The sequence below is a fragment of the Chroicocephalus ridibundus genome, chromosome 6 (genome assembly GCF_963924245.1).
Source record: "Chroicocephalus ridibundus chromosome 6, bChrRid1.1, whole genome shotgun sequence".
Taxonomy (NCBI): Eukaryota; Metazoa; Chordata; class Aves; order Charadriiformes; family Laridae; genus Chroicocephalus; species Chroicocephalus ridibundus.
This window is the reverse complement of record NC_086289.1, coordinates 8,144,628-8,160,916: the sequence shown is the minus strand read 5'-3', so window position 1 is coordinate 8,160,916 and position 16,289 is coordinate 8,144,628. Positions and strand designations below refer to the sequence as shown.

Genomic DNA, 16,289 nt, shown 5'->3' with positions numbered 1-16,289 from the left:
AATTCCAGGGAGGCCTGGGTTTCTTGTCTATTCTCTTCTAACAGGCTTCTTTTTTGCCAACTATTTTGCACATAAGCTTCTACTGACTTCAGTAAAGGGCCTTCAAAGGGCAAAAACAAGAAGGAGATTGTTCAGTCCAGATATTAAGATGCAAGGAGTTCACGTAGTAGCCATATAGTCAATTAAGCCATTGCTAAGCAACACAAGATACATTCTTTCCCATTTAAACAGATTGTGAAATTTATGCAGATACAATGCTTGTTCTAAAATTATGAGTTTGGTACAGTGCTCAAAAGTATCCTATGACATTTGCTATACTCTACTTACAGAAAGAATGAGCATGTCATCAAGGCAGAACACCTTCCAGTGACAAAACATATAATCCACTCTATACATGTGCTTTAACAGAGCAAACATCATGAATGATGTATCAGAGATACAGTATTACACCTACTGTTTTGGAAAGCTGTCTTGCCTTTTTTTTTTTTATTCCCCTACTGGCAGCATGACAAAACACTGTCAAAACCAGTGTTCAGAGTCATTTCTGTCTGATTAGCAAGTACTCAAATATTTATTCATGATCTGACTCTGAATATGTCAGAACTGCACATTAAGTTATCTACATTCATGTGCAGCTGAACGCTAGTTCTCTGTTTTTTGGGGACTGGTATGCACGTTTAGTCAGCTACTTCAATTAAAAGGATGACCTAAGAGAATTAATCTGCCAATGTATTTTTGCTCCAGTTTTTGAAAGTATTTAGAAATACTGATAAAAAATATGCCTGCACCAATTTTGTCAGAGACCCTGCCAGAGGTCTCCAAATGGGCAGTTTAGCAAGGCAATGAGGAAGAGATGCTGCGGATCAAAGATCTTATATTTTGCTCATGAATTTTTATGGTTATTAGCATCCTTTTAAGCAGCACTGCTTTAAATAAAGTAACCTATGTAAAAGTCAATTTATTTTCTAATCTTAAGAAAAAATACAGAACAAAGACCATAAATTTTCAACAATTAAAATTACATCTTATTTTAAGTTAGCTGCGCGTTATGCACCAAGTTACATCTTTCCACTATAAATTAAGATCATTTCTCCATGACACAGCTGATCTTTCAGAGCCATACAAATGTACTGGTGACTTAGAAAAAAAAAAAAAAAATCCACTGAGTGCACCAAAAGCACATACATGCAAACGCCTGTCTAACTCCTGTGTGGTACCTTCCACAAATAATCTGCAAATCTTTTTCTAAAGAAATTAATTCTCTCTTCTCTTCCTCCTATCGAGGCAATTATGTGACCACGATTGATACAGAGGAAGCCATGTGCTTACACTCATATTGACAGACGGTGGCAGAAATTGGAACAGAAGCCACCCACAACTTCCCAGCCCCACAGGCAGAGACAGCCTGTGCTTCCTCCAATATCAGGTTTGATCCTGCAAAGCATAAACTAAGATACAAAGTTAAGAGAGACACTAATGAGCTCTCAGGATTACCCAGCCCTGCAATAAAACGAGGAATAGCTTCTTCCAGTATTGGCACCGTAAGTAAACATAACCATGAACTCTGTATCAGTAGATTCTTTTTTTTTGTAGAAGAAATGCACTTAGGGCCTCACACTTAACCACTTGAGACCAAGCACTTAAACAATTAAGCAGGACTACTTACACAAGCACACCAATTTGCAGGATGGAGGTTCTTGGATGGAGAATACTTGCGTAACAACTGAAAATCCTCCAACCCTGAGCAAGTGCTTAACCAATTTGCCCGACTGGGGAAATAATCCGCATGTACTCAGGGCTGGAGGATTTTCAGTCGTTATGCAAGTATTCTGAAAAACATCCGCACCAGCCTTCAGAAGAAACACACAGGAGTGGCTAGAGACACACAGTTATAGGAAGGAAGTCTTCCGAGAGAGAGGAGCAAAGAAGAAAGAAGGGCAGAACGCAAGAAACAACCTCAGAACATCTCATTTCAGCTCAATTTTGGCAACAAAACTTTTCACTGGAATTGCCTTTGAAGGAAAAAAATTTCTGAATAAAAATACAGCTCAAGAAAAGCCCCCTCATTCCTGCCTACCCTCCCCAACCTAAACAAAGCTTCATTGAAGAAAAACCAAAGCTCGCAGGACATGGGTCCAGGCCAAAGCTGGGGAGCCTGTTTTTCATGTGGTGGGCAGTCCCAACATGGAACTCCTCATACATGATGGAAGCCAACAATCATCACGGGCTTGGGGGGGGATGGGACAAATTCAAGGAAGAGAGCTGTGGAGGGCAAAACACACTGAAACCACATGCAGCTGAGGAAGTCCCCAGGCTGCAAGTGGTATGGGGACTAGAAGAATACTCCATGGAAGTGGTATACACACTCTTACACTCCTCCCTCTCTCTTGCTGTCAGAGACAGGATACTGGGCTAAATGGATTCTTGGGTCTAATTCAGTTTCATTCTCTTTTGCTTCTGTGCACTAGCAACAGCAAAATTCCAAACAGCAAAAATAGAGGACAGACTTCCCACGATATCTGAGGCTCTGGTGTAGGACTGCAGAACAGGAACGCAGCAACAAGCACAGTAAAAAAAGACAAGAAGTCAGTAGTTAGGAAAGAATGACAGACAATATGCTAGGCTCAGAGGAAACACACATAAACATTCCTGAAGCATGATATGAAGATAAGCTTCAAGTTTTCTTCAATAATAAGAAAGTAGTTAAGGACAAGGTCTTCCCAATACAGCCTTGAATTGCAACATCTCTAACAAGTGGACTAAAAGTGATCCTTCAGAAATGACTTCATGAAAAGCTAAATTAAACCTAGATGCCTTGGCAGCTCACAAGGATTTGAAAACTAACACATTTCTTGCATCTTCAGCTCACTAACACTAGAGAAAGGAGAATTTTCTGTTTACAATACAGTGTAGCACTGACCCCTCTGCCTTCCTCACTATCTAGAATTGATAAGAGGCTTTTACTGGCCACAGTTTCTTTTGGCAGATACCTGCTAAAAACCTTTTGCACGTTGATACAGATTTACGCAACACAACACTGCCATTGAATCTCCCTCAGAGTTCTCTGTTCCTGTCGGCTTCCTCGCAGAAAGCAGGTGTGTTGACTGAACAATAGTCCTGGGTGGGAAGAGACATCTGACTGAATCTGCTTAATTTTACTACTAGAAAAACAGCTCATCACAATTACAATGAATAATCTAGAAAGTCGTCATTATTTTTTACTCCAGTATTGCTGAACATTAAAAACTGAAGCCTGCGGTAATGTATGAAGTTCAGCCCATACACTCAAAGCTTCTCCTCCAGTTGGACAGGCACACAGATTTCACACAAGAATGCATGATTTGATGCTGCAAATCCGTTCTATGCTGCAGTACCATTCTGCAAGTTGAGATAAGACATCTTGCTCTCCTATGAAAAATTGGGTTGGGTTTTTTTCTGCAGGGGGTGGGGGAAGACTTCAAATACCTGTAGAAATCATATTCCTACATTACAAATTTTCATAAGGGCTGGGTGAGGGGAGTTGTTCTATTTTCTTTTCAGTAACTTCCACTGTGCAAATCAAGTTGTAATAAAACAAGGTTTAGATCAAAGAGAAACAAGTTTTCCTAAGAATATCTAAACACTTGAGTTGGTCTATGCTCACATTTTAATCATATGCAAACTGGCTATAGCAGCAATTGTTTAAAAAAAATATAGATATCTATATTATAGCAGCTTTTCTGGAGTGGGACAGCTAGAACAGCTGCTGGGAGTTGCTTTCATTGCTCCTTAATACGTATGATGGGCCAATGCTAACGGTATGAGCTTCAACAAGGCCAAGTGCCGGGTCCTGCACTTGGGCCACAACAACCCCACACATCTCTACAGGCTTGGGGCAGTGTGGCTGGAGAGCTGCCTGGCAGAAAAGGACCTGGGGGTTCTAATTGACAAGTGGCTGAACATGAGCCAGCAGTGTGCCCAGGTGGCCAAGAGGGCCAATGGCATCCTGGCTTGTATTAGAAATAGTGTGACCAGCAGAAGTGGGGAGGTGATTGTCCCCCTGTACTCAACGCTGGTGAGGCCACACCTTGAGTATTGTGTCCAGTTTGGGGCACCTCAATACGAGAGAGATATTGAGGTGCTGGAGCGAGTGCAGAGGAGGGCAACGAAGCTGGAGAAGGGCCTGGAGAATAAATCTGATGAGGAGCGATTGAAGGAGCTGGGACTGTTTAGCTTGAGGAAGAGGAGGCTGAGGGGAGACCTCACCACTCTCTACAACTACTTGAAAGGATATTGTAGAGAGGTTGGTGCTGGTCTCTTCTCACAGGTAATTAGCGATAGAACAAGAGGGAATGGCTTCAACCTGCAACAGGGTAGGTTTAGACCAGATATGAGGAAAAAATTCTTCACAGAAAGAGTGGTCAGACACTGGAATAGGCTGCCCAGGGAGGTGGTGGAGTCGCCATCCCTGAATGTGTTTAAGACTCATTTAGAAGTGGTGTCAAGGGATATGGTGTAAGGGAGAACTTCGTAGAGTGGAGTTGATGGTTGGACTCGATGATCCCAAGGGTCTTTTCCAACTTAAATGATTCTATGATATAGGTACAAGTAGTACTTATTACTTGTAAGTAATCATCTGAGGTCACAAAAGCAGACAACAACCTGCCATAGCCAATAAGGTATTCTAATATTTAGCATTTTAGTATTAAAAAAATAATCAATAGATACAAACCTCTTCTTTTGTTTTCTTATTTTCTGCTCTAAGCTCTTCATATTCGCCAATAGCTAAATAAGAAAAAAAAAAAAAGAAAGAAAAAAGTTAATATTGTAGCACCTCCTTTACCGAAATTAGCACTCCATTTCATTCATTTTAAAGCTCTTCTGGCTATCTACACAGACTTCTTAAATAACACGGGTCATAAACTTCATTAATAGCTTATGGATGAACAGGATATCCTTTTAGAATTGAAGTAATTGGAAAGTGTCTGAAAAAGATGGTGGCTCCCAAAACAATCAATGCTTGATCAATGGAGAGTTAAACAATCTTATTGATTGAGTTCAAAAATTACAAGGTGAATGTACTGGCTTGCAGTCACCATTTTAAACCCACACTGGCTCAGGTTACAGATCAATGCTAGAAAGCGTAGTTAATGCAATACTGTTACACATATGTACCTCCAGAGTAGCTGAGCACCTATATTTATTTATTTATTCACATTTTCTTCCAACAGGAGTCCTATGAGAGATTTTTTTTCTTTAAACTTCACAGTGGAGACATGAAAACATTGTATGATTTACCCAAGATCACACAAGAACTCAGCTGTAGAGATCAGCAGGGAAGGGATCAACCTCCAGGATGCTGGAGGTTCATTGTTTCAAACCAGTAAATAATAAGCAGAAACAATCAATTAGCTACCAATTAAGCTTCCAGTTTACCGTGTATTTTTGTGGGCCCTTTTTAAATTTTTTATTTTACTACCTTAGGGATGTGCCATCGTTGCCCCAACTTACCGATTCTGTTGTTCTTTCAGCGTGTCCCATATGGGCTGTTTGGCCTTTGAGACCACAGAAGTTTTATTGTCACTAGAAAAGCTAAATACACCTCCAAACATTAGAGAAACAAACCTTCCTAGAAAGGAACATTTTTCAGTCTTTAAGATGCATACTGCAAGAATAAAATGAGAGGGCTGCTGACATCACTCTACATCTTATTCCAGCCCCTCAGTATCTCCTCAGCTTTTTTGTTGTACCTAACAGAAACTACACTGGCACTGGAACAGCCTGCCCAGGGAGGTGGTTGAGTCACCATCCCTAGAGGTATTTAAGAAACGTGTAGATTTGGCACTTCAGGGCATGCTCTAGTGACAGAGATTGTAGAGGGGTTTTTTTGTGTGTATGGTTGGACTCGATCACCTCAAAGGTCCTTTCCAACCATGAAGACTCTATGATTCTATACAGTAGCATACAGGTGTTATTTCAAGCCAACTTAATTAAAATTGTATAAAGGGTATGAATATATAGTTTTCATGATAGCAGATATGCTGGAGTTTCATCTTAAACTTACCCATATCTGAAGACATGAACACGCAGAATCTGGCAGATGAGCCACGTAGCCCTTTCTAGCTTTAGATAGTTAAACTTTTTCAAACAAGAAGCTCTTACAAATAAAGTTACACTTCATGCTGTTGTGATGTCCCTCTTTTTCCCCCTCCCCAGAGTTTCAAGATCTGTTGAACTGAAAGCAATTAAACTCACTCCTGAACACTACATCCATGGCATCACTGTTCTGCTTGCCTTCAGCATGCCTATTACTCTCAGCAGCAGCACAGAAGTACCTCAGATGTAAAAAACTCAATTTATCCTAATTCCTTTTTTCTCCAAGATCACTTAATTTTAGAGATGCAGGACTGAGGTACGTTTAGTCTGGGATACAGACAGCAGCGTTAGCTCCTGGGCTGGTAACTCAAAACACAGGACTCCGCTTCCTCATGTGCCCAGACCAGCAATGAGGAAATGGCAAGACCCCGCAGACTAAATTACCTAGAAAGGGAAACTGAGGAACAGTACAAATTTCTTAGCCAGAATCTCAGTTTTGCTGTTATCAGCACATGTTGAAAAATTTTCAGGATTCTCAAAGAAAAAAAGTTAAATAAAACCACTGAAAAAGTCACAGTCCAAGTGCAAACTCACAGGAAATCTGATTAATTTAAACAGATGGGAAAAAATCATCACTTCTGCTCATCCAAGTGAAAAGGCAGATCTACAGAGCGGAACGAACAAAACCAGCTTTCTTAAAAATGTGACCTGCATCCCCATGCCAGTAAAACCACGGTCTCTCATCCATCGCTTTACTTTGTCCCCACTTCTTACCTACTCGAGACCCCTACCCACCTTCCATACTCAAGAAGCAGAAAAAAACAACAGGGAAAAAAAAAACCACACTGATGCATTTGCTCTAAGAAAGGGCACCTAAAGTGAAACAAGATATTTCCTACACAGGAATGAAAAAGCTGTTAATTACTGTTCCACTTCTAAGTCAATTCCCTGTCCCCTTTAGGAAAACAGGGGAAGAGATTTCTAGCATCCAGATGCAAGAAAAGGAATGAAAACTGTACCAATGGACACAATTCAAGCTTCTTCATACTTGAAAACTGCTACTGTTTGCTCACCTTTAAGGCAAACTCATATTTGCTATTCAAGACTCTATAAATGACTGGAAAATGTAAATACAGATTTGCCCCACCCTTGACAGTTCTCCTCACAAGCTCCACGAACCAAGAACTCTGAATCATCAGCCCCAAAGGCATGAATACCAGAACAAGTTACCAAAAACGAAGTATATGAACTTACACAACGCTCCCACAATCCCCAGTAAGGGCTCACCTGTGTGACTGGAAATTAATCTGCCTGTTCAGGGTAGCCCTTCCCTCTTTTACTGCAGATGGTAAACCATGGCACATTCTTCGTGGAAGGCAAAGTCAAAATCGTCAGGTACTCCATGCTGAACTCACACAGCAACTTTCTTCAGTGCCTTTTTACTGTGCCCACCCCAACTGTCGTTGCAAAACCATTAGTTCTTCCTTCAATACAGCTAATACAGAGTAAGGATCTGGTATCTTAAAATAAGATTGTTCTTCATGGATGGCAACATTTAAATAATGCTCCCATACAGATCCCATCATTCAGATTTTCCGGTATGGATTTATTAAACACTAAATCTAATGAAGAAGCTGCTAGTTTTATCGGGCATGGAAACAGAAATAATAATTTTAAAATGACTACACACATTTTATGCTGTACATCAGATTCTCTGCAAAAGCTGAAGATGACTTAGAAGTTATGAAGTGTGACTGGGAAGTTGGTTCTTTTTTTGAACATTAGATGGCGGACGTTATTGGGAAGTTTTTATACAAAGTTCTCAAGTGTTTTATGTACAATGAAGTTTTGAGGGCATCTCAAAAAAAGTCAAGAGTCTACATAACCTCCACTGACGTAACAGCACTAAATGGCATAAAGGTGACAATGATCTCTCTGCTCTAAAACTACCCTAGAACAATTAATACCAGCAGCGCTAGGCAACACTTTACACGTTCCAAATCTCATATAGATTACTGAGCCTTAAAACCTCTTTGGTACATTAAGAGGTGATATTATCACTCATTTATAGATTGACAAACCATAATGTGGACTTCCCTAAACCTTCTCTGAGAGACAGGACTATTTTTTCTCCTTACCCTATGAAGGCTCTACACACAATAGATACAACAATGGTACCTGAGCATCTCAAAACGTCTTGTATCTCACCTTGACTCAATCGTATTATGCTATATATAAATTACCCTAAAAAAAGATATCTCGTTCCAATAAATTAGTGGTGAATGAAACAAACAAGTGAAGATGCTTTACCAAAGGTGCTACCAAAACTCCAGAATTACACATAATTTTCTCATAGAATCAATATTGTAGCATACATAGATAGTACAATGCCTATGTTGTACTCATTAGACTCCAGTGATTCCTGAAGAACTGTAATAGACATGTATCAGAGACTTCTTGAGATACTGTCGCTGTCTGACACTAACTTAAGTTTATCCTTAATAGAATTATTGCTGTTATACAGCAGTATTATATAAACAATTTACCAGGATCCAAATCACATCTCTTTGCTTCAGGCTACCTTTATAGAGCCTGAAAGTGACACTACAACTTAATTTCAAGACTAAAGAAAGAGAAAAGCTGGAAAAAGGAGAGAAAAACATAGTATTTTGGGCTACGGCTCTTAATGCACTCAAAACATATTCCCAGCCCACCCTGCTCTTATTGTAAAGCACTCAAACCACAAAATAGCCAACACAAGTGAGCACAGCATGCTCCTTCGTAATGTGACCATGCTCATTCCCCAACTACTCACTCCTCAGCTCAGTTGGACAGAAGACCGTCCTGTCAACGTGTATCAACACACTTTATCTGTATTAAATTAAGCAGGTAATTTTGTATACAGAAGCTCCTTTAATTATACCTTAGTATTTTGATTTTTAGTTGTGAACCTGTGTCTCCTGAACCCGAATTTGCTAACAGAAGATATGTATTATCTAAATTAGATGTTTTATGTATTAGATACTTATTATGTCTAAAAAGCACTTACTAGTAAAACAAAGTCATAAGGGTAAAAGTATGTAATGACTATAATTCATAGTGAACAACAGAAACGACACCTTCATTTACACAGAGTGAGGTGGTGAGAATCTTCTTTTTATTAAAAAATTCATCAGCCTCTTCTCTAAAGGTGTGTATTAAAAATACCAATTTAAAAAAACAATCTTTAAAATGCTACATGCATATATTTTAGCATTTATATTGTAATCCAGGGTGGCCTTCAAGTACATTGAGAGCCCTTCCATGCCAAAACAACGAGTAATGCTACTTCAGCATTTCAACTGTACTTATTTAGTCAAAAAGCAAGCAGAGATGTCAAGGAAAGCAAGTGTCATTCCACTATTCTTCTAGACTATGGACCAGGCATGTCTTTACTGGCACAGGCAAGAGAAAGAGCAGAAGTCCTTAGCTCTGGACGAAACAAGCTAACCTAATGAAGTCATTTTTTTGTTGGTAGAAGTAAATTAATACTTTTTGCAGGTTCAGAGATATCATTAGAGAAAGAATTACCCCTGACAGCAACACTGCACCAGAAGCTTTAATGGTAGTGCTGCCACCACCCTCCTCATCCCAGCATACCTGGAACAGGAGAGTCAGGCCAAGTCTGTTGTACAAACCACCTCTCAAATAGCAAGAGTCTCTCTACAGGCAAAGCATGCACAAGACTGTCAAGAGTATCAACAAAAGTCAAAAGCGCCCAATTTTTCTCTTGTTCCCCGTTTTAGGCTCAAAGATCCCTTCTGCTAAACCCAGGCGATCTCTATTTCAACAGGATGCAGCAGCACCAGCCATGCGCAAACTACTTCAAACTGATGGCTGGGTGGCATTTTTAACATCTCATGGGCTTCCATGATAGATGGAGCTGAGGAATACGCCCTTATGGGCTTTTGTAAAGGTGAATGTATGTGATGGCATTATACCCGTTACTTTTCAACTCCAAATCTTGAGTCAGTCTCACAGCTTCCTGGAAACTGGACAGCAAAATTAAACACACCACAGACTGATAAAGCCTAACCATTAACCTCACACAAAAAGATTTGCCTTCACAAGTTTCTGAAAAACAGATGTGGTTCAACACAAGAAACTGAAGTGGGAAGCACTTTTAAACTCTAAAAAATGAAGAAAGCATTCAAGCAGGATGGGTTCTGCAGGGGAATAATGACTGCTGTGTATGAACACCAATATACACCAGTACTTGGGGGGGGGAAGAAATCTACAGAGCAGATTATTACAGAGGGGAATGCAGCAGGCAACAAGATATCCTGCCCTAAACAATGAAATTCCTCTGGCCATAAAAATTACCCCTCTGCCACAAAGAAGAATAAATTTGGGAAACGACATTAAGAGCTTGTTAATAGCATAAATTTAGAAAGTATTGCTCTGAGATATTGCTGTCAGATTGGTAGCCTGTTCCTTAGAAGATATATGGTATTCCCTTATTCAAAGTTTCTAGCATTTTTTAATTATTTTTTTTTAAAGAGATCAAATAGAACTTAAAAAAAAGTCATACAGAGCCACAGTGCTTAGGACTAGAGACTGGAAATCATCACACTTCATCAAATCCAGCCAGCAAACACAGAGCAAGATAAAACCTTTAAAACTGGTGAAGAAAATCCAAGCAATATAAACATGTTTAGTATATGTGTAGTTAACAGTAGTTGTCAAGCATAGTAATTGAGCAAAGTGACGACAAATGTGTCTATCTTATGTAGTTTATAACTCCGGATGTTTTGGTTGCTGACTCCTGTTTTCAAGTGAACAAAGAAGTGACCAGAGGGGAAGATGACTCTGTCTTTAAGGGCAAAGTACCAGCAGTGCCAATAAAACCAGAGACAAACAAGGCAATCTTCCAGGCAGGTAACCAACTGCTGTTATGATGCAGCTGTTAGTCACTTTGCTACGTTTTCTCAGGTTCTACAACCAACCATTAATAACACAAGGTTTTGCGCCCACCTGGTTTAGTTTTGTTTCAATTTTAAGTCTTACCCATAGGAATTATAAGGGCCAGTTGAACAGAAATGTTCACTGCTGGAAATATCACTTAAGAGTACAGCTAGCTAATACTAATATTTATAGCGGATCTGCTTTATCTAGTCAAGCCATTTCAGAAAGCTATTCACAGGATTAAAGTTCAAACAATACTTTTAAGTCCTAAATATCATCAAAACAGAGATCATGTTTCTTCATGATGCTCACCTTAAACTTGGTAATGGGAGCAAGCCAACAAACGATCAGTATCAGGTATCGGAGTGTAACACACAGGACTTGGAAAATTCAGTATGGGTGAAAGATAAGGGTATCTTGCACACAGACAGCTTCAGTGTCCTTGTTGCCATTCAGAGCTCTGCCAAACAGCCAAGTGAATTTGCCCAGACACCAGTCAGTGTCACAGCTGCCACTGAGAATTGAGCGGGCAGCTATGAAACACCTGCCTCAGGTTCAATCTACTGACCTTGTTCAGGGAAAGTACAAGCAGCAGTTGAAACACGACAGCAATCGGCCACGTACGCTGCTGTTTGCCTTCCCCTCTACCTTTTGCATCACTTCTCGGTCAGTTTAGTTACCTGGTGGTAGGCAAGTTTCTCAAGACTGGAAAAACACACGCTTAAAGAGAAACCAAACAAGGGCTACTGAACCAATGTTCTCCGAAACCCTGCCAAACCAAAGGGTGTTTTTCAGAAATCTGACTACAGACCATAAAGTAATGGTAAATCTAAAGCCGGATGTCACTTCAAATGCAATAAAGATAGGACTCCTGAACCGTATGTACACTCATTACCCCAAATATTCAGAAACAGCAGATCCTTCCACCACGGCATTTACTTCCAAAGTAATACTGTTTATCTACACCTGGAAGCAGTAAAGAGGAAAAATAAGAGAATTTGTGTCTCCTCTTTTCATGCTGCTTCTGTTTAACAGAGCATCCTAAAATTGCTTGAGGAAAGTTGTTAGTATCTCAAATAGTTTTGGTTTGTTGTCATTAAGAATGGAGGGCAAACTATATACTCCACCTTATAGTATATAAAGAGGAAGCAAATTTACTTACCTACAGTGACATTATTTAGGTCATTACTGTTAGGATAATTTTATGCATTTCATTACTTTTTCATCACTTGGGCTCTTCACTTTGTCTTGTCAGTTAACATAATTTAACCACAGTGTGCTACTATAATTTTGCATTGTTTTAAATGCAAAACAGCATATAGAAGAGTATTTTCAAAAGTTTTCCACTGGGTAACTTTTCACCCATAAAAAACAACTTTCTTGCCAGGCAGTGTATGACTTGATAGTCATACAATGACAAAAACATTTGTTAATGCCACAACAACATACTAAAACTCCTACATTTGGGGATGAACATCCATCAAGAACAGTGCCTTACAGGACGGCGTCTGCCAAGTACAGTTTCTATTTCAACAGCTTAAGTGGATCTGGGACAGTCTGTCCTCAAGTTACAATATCTTTCCTTTGAACTAATTCCTGCAGTCCCATAAACTTTCATTAGACATTACAGGACACTCAGCCTACTAGACCAGAAGACTTTCAGACACTGGAACTGAAGTCCCAATCTAACTAATTTCAAGAGGCTAGGATTTCTCTAAAGAATAACCCAAACTTGCCTTTTTTGCTACTGATTATAGTCATTTTAGCAACTGGCCTTTTGGCACAGACAACTCCTCTGGAGCCAACAGTACTGGAACAAGCAGTCAGTCAGCAAAAATCAGCTTTTTAGTCTTATTTTTTGGACCTGTATTATCAAAATCCAGAGCTGCTAAGATTATAATGAATTTTACACCCCTTGAAATCCCTGTAAGTCAGAATCTACCCAGTGCAGACAGTAATCATGAATTTACAGTGCTGGGTGTACATGAACAATCAAAAATGAATTACTAAAGCAGGTCACAAATAGTTCATAAATATCCAGCTGCAATTTGGCTAAGAAAAGCTTCTGCTGTACAGCAAAGGTGACTGAGCATGTTTACGGTCAGAATGAATGACAGAAGAAGGGGTACTGATCACACCCCCGTAAATTTCACTCTTTTACACAACTTTGTCCAACAGGTCCTTTCCCGACAGCTCCTCCTGGGCTCCCGGGAGACCAGGAGAACGCAGCTGTGAATTACAGCGTTTGGTACTCTGCACCTACGGTGCACAAAGCTGCGAGACTGGAGGCACGCCAGTCACTTGATGCACACTCACAAGCAGATGTCCACAATCCAATGGCTGGTAATGCTGGTTCTTCAAATGTTGCCTACCTGCTTAGCCAAGGTAGAAACTTTGCTGGACCAGCATGGCTGGGGCATAGAGCAACCAGGGAAGTTAAAAAATGGGCTGCCTTTTGAGCATCCAAGCTCTTTTCCATGGCCCCTCTTGCAGAAGATGAAATATTACAGTGTTTCAGTTTCTGAGCTAAACTATGCACTGGTGAAGTTGAACACAGAATCGTCTAGGTTGGAACGGTCCTTTAAGATCATCAAGTCAGACCATTAACCTAACACCGCCCAAACAAAGCCAAAGCATTGGACTTTCCTACAAAAGCCCCAAGAGTGACTCACACGGGAACCAAACCAACCCAGGACAAGTGCTTCCTTTCATTTACACTGGAACTATAAAGGCACTACAGAAACTTACGGCATATCAGGGCGAGCCCTGAGCTATTGAGGGGAAGTTTGCACGCTGCGGGAGAGCGGGGCAGAAGGTGTTCGACGGGCTGGGTTAGTGTCAGATCCCACCACACAGAGCAGTAGTCGGGACAGGATGGCCGGTTAGGTGCTCCACACAAAGCTTGGCCCGGCAGAGAGCCAGGGAGGCAGGTGGACTTTCACCCCTGGAGCCGGCCCAGCACCCGGGCTCACCAGAGCCACGGCGGCCCTCAGCCGGGCACCCGTCACCAGCACACTGAAGGGAAGGTCCGGGCTGACAGCAGCGACAGCCCATGTGCGGCGGCACCTCGGCCTCCCGCCCTCGCCTCAGCCCACCATCGCCCACCGCGATGCCCAAAGCATCTGTGGGGAGGCAGCCGGGACAGGGCTGGCACCCACAAGGGGAACAGACAAAACGTTTCACTCCCCTGATTTTTATTTTTTTTCTAACGCCTTTTTTTTTTTTTTCTTCTCAGATAAAGGGGTCTAGGGACGCGAGGGGACCTGATCGGCGGGCAGGGGGACGCCCGGGCCGGGGGACGCCCAGGCCGCACCCGCCCGCTCACCCCCCCGGCGCAGGCCGCGCCCGCCCCGTCCCCCCGCACCGCCTCACGGCCCCCGCCGCCTCCCACCGCCCCGCCGCCCGCCCAGCCCGGGCCCGCGGCGGCGGAGCGGGGGGAGCCGCTCTCTCCCGGCGCCGGAGGCGCCGCCCGCCCCTACCTCGGTCCTTCAGGCTGGCGAGGAGCTCCAGCTGCTTCTCTTCGTCGGAGCTGTTCATCCTGCCCCGCCACCGGCCAGCGGCTGCCCCGCTCCGCCTCACCTAGCGCGGCTTCACCTGGCAGGGGGGCGGGCGGCGACGGCCGGAGCCCCGGGGCGCGGCGGGCGCGGCGAGCGGCCCGGCCCGCTCTGCACATGCCCAGACTCCCGCGGCGCCCCAGTGAGCATGTGCGGGGGTGCGGGCACGGCGGCACCTTGGCCCGCCGGCGGGTAACGGCGGGCGGGCCTGGGCAGTTCGCACACGGGCGGGCGCGGGGCTCCTGGACGCCCCCCCCAGGGCCTCGAGGGGCAGCTCTGGGTGTGAGCGAGGGGGTGGGAGGGGAAGAAGCCCCACCAGGCGCCCACCAGTCAGGGGAGACGTGTCCTCCTCTCCCCGTCATCGTGGTGGGCACGATGGCCCCCCTCACCCAGGCACCGACAGGCCCTGGAGGCCTTTCCCTACAGGCCCCGAGCAGGGGTCTGCCACAGGACAGCCGTGAACCCTCCCGCTCGGCTTCCACCACGGCTGCAGGTGTTTTTAATTAGCCCTTTCGCACGATTTGCCTAGGGCAGCTTTCCACTTGGGATTCTGGAGCAGGATCCACTTGAAACACTGGCCCAGGTTGCCCAGAGAAGCTGTGGATGCCCCATCCCTGGAGGTGCCCAAGGCCAGGTTGGACGGAGCTTTGAGCAACCTGGTCTAGTGGGAGGTGTCCCTGCCTATGGCAGGGGGGTGGAACTAGATGATCTTTAAGGTCCCTTCCATCCCAAACCATTCTATGATTCTATGATCCTTGCACTGCCCAGAGGGGTGGTGGGAGAACATAAACCTATTTGAGTACGGTGGTATGAAGAAAGCTAAAAGCTTTTTTAAAAAAAAATAAATTGGAGCATTGTGAGGATCTGAGGGAAACAACTGCATGCCAGCTTCAATGCCCAGCACTTAAATCACAACTTTGGAACAAGATGACGGTGGAGGACTTTGAGAGGGACTCCACTGTGTTCATCTCAGAAGAACGCAGTTCTCTCTGCTGTCCTCTGGTAATCCCTCTGTGAAAAAGGAGGGGATCCAGTGATGATGTCTATTGAAATGGTTACCTTATCCCAAGGCTGGCACTGAGTGCACTGCAGAATGTGTTTCTGCCTCTGTTTTTTGCTGAGCCTTACTAGCTGAGCAAATACTCAGATTTGCACTGGCAAAGGTACAATTCATACACCTCCCTCCTCCTTTGGCAAACACCCATCGTCTACCATGGCAAGCAGATCAGAAAGCACAGCAGCACAGCATTGCCATAGGCATGGCAACATTAGTTAGAAATATCTGGGAAGGAAAGGAAAAAGACCTCCCTACAAAGAGTTGCTGAGTCCTCCTGCCTCCTTCCTCCCAGACTGCATCCTCTAGTCTTCTCTTCTTGACCTAGTAAACCTTTAAAACACGAAGAAGGCTCCATATCGATGCTTTACAGCGTTATCTGTCCTACAGTTAGTTAATAACACGTGTAACATCCTGGAAAGAAGCCAGGAGATCCATGTGAGCTATACTCGTGTCTCATAAGCGTGGTATGCTCATGTAAGGCAAAGGAGGCCAGGCAGGGAAGTTCATAAGCTAGTCAGCTTCTTTTGAACTAGTCAGCACAAAACGCGTTTAACTGTACCAATTGCAAAGTTATAAATCCAGGCTCCTAGAGATGGAGTCATGTACAAAGAATGGGAAATTATCTTGGAAAACGAAGGCTCTGTAGAGGAAGTGGGAGG

General features: G+C 43.1%; 1 protein-coding gene across 4 annotated transcripts in view; it reads right to left on the bottom strand.

Annotated features, from left to right (window-relative positions):
- SHTN1 (shootin 1) overlaps positions 1 to 14,730 on the bottom strand; it is a 67,246-nt gene extending 52,516 nt beyond the window's left edge. For 2 of the 4 annotated variants that reach the window (XM_063338037.1, XM_063338038.1), the window contains exons 1-2: positions 14,499 to 14,730; positions 4,712 to 4,764 (exon numbers count right to left, since the gene is read on the bottom strand). In XM_063338037.1, the coding sequence (XP_063194107.1) occupies positions 4,712 to 4,764; positions 14,499 to 14,556 (111 nt within the window). In that variant the 5' untranslated portion in view covers positions 14,557 to 14,730. The remainder of the gene's footprint in view (positions 1 to 4,711; positions 4,765 to 14,498) is intronic. The other 2 variants (XM_063338035.1, XM_063338036.1) reach the window with 1 other exon arrangement.
- Between the last annotated feature and the right edge of the window lie 1,559 nt (positions 14,731 to 16,289).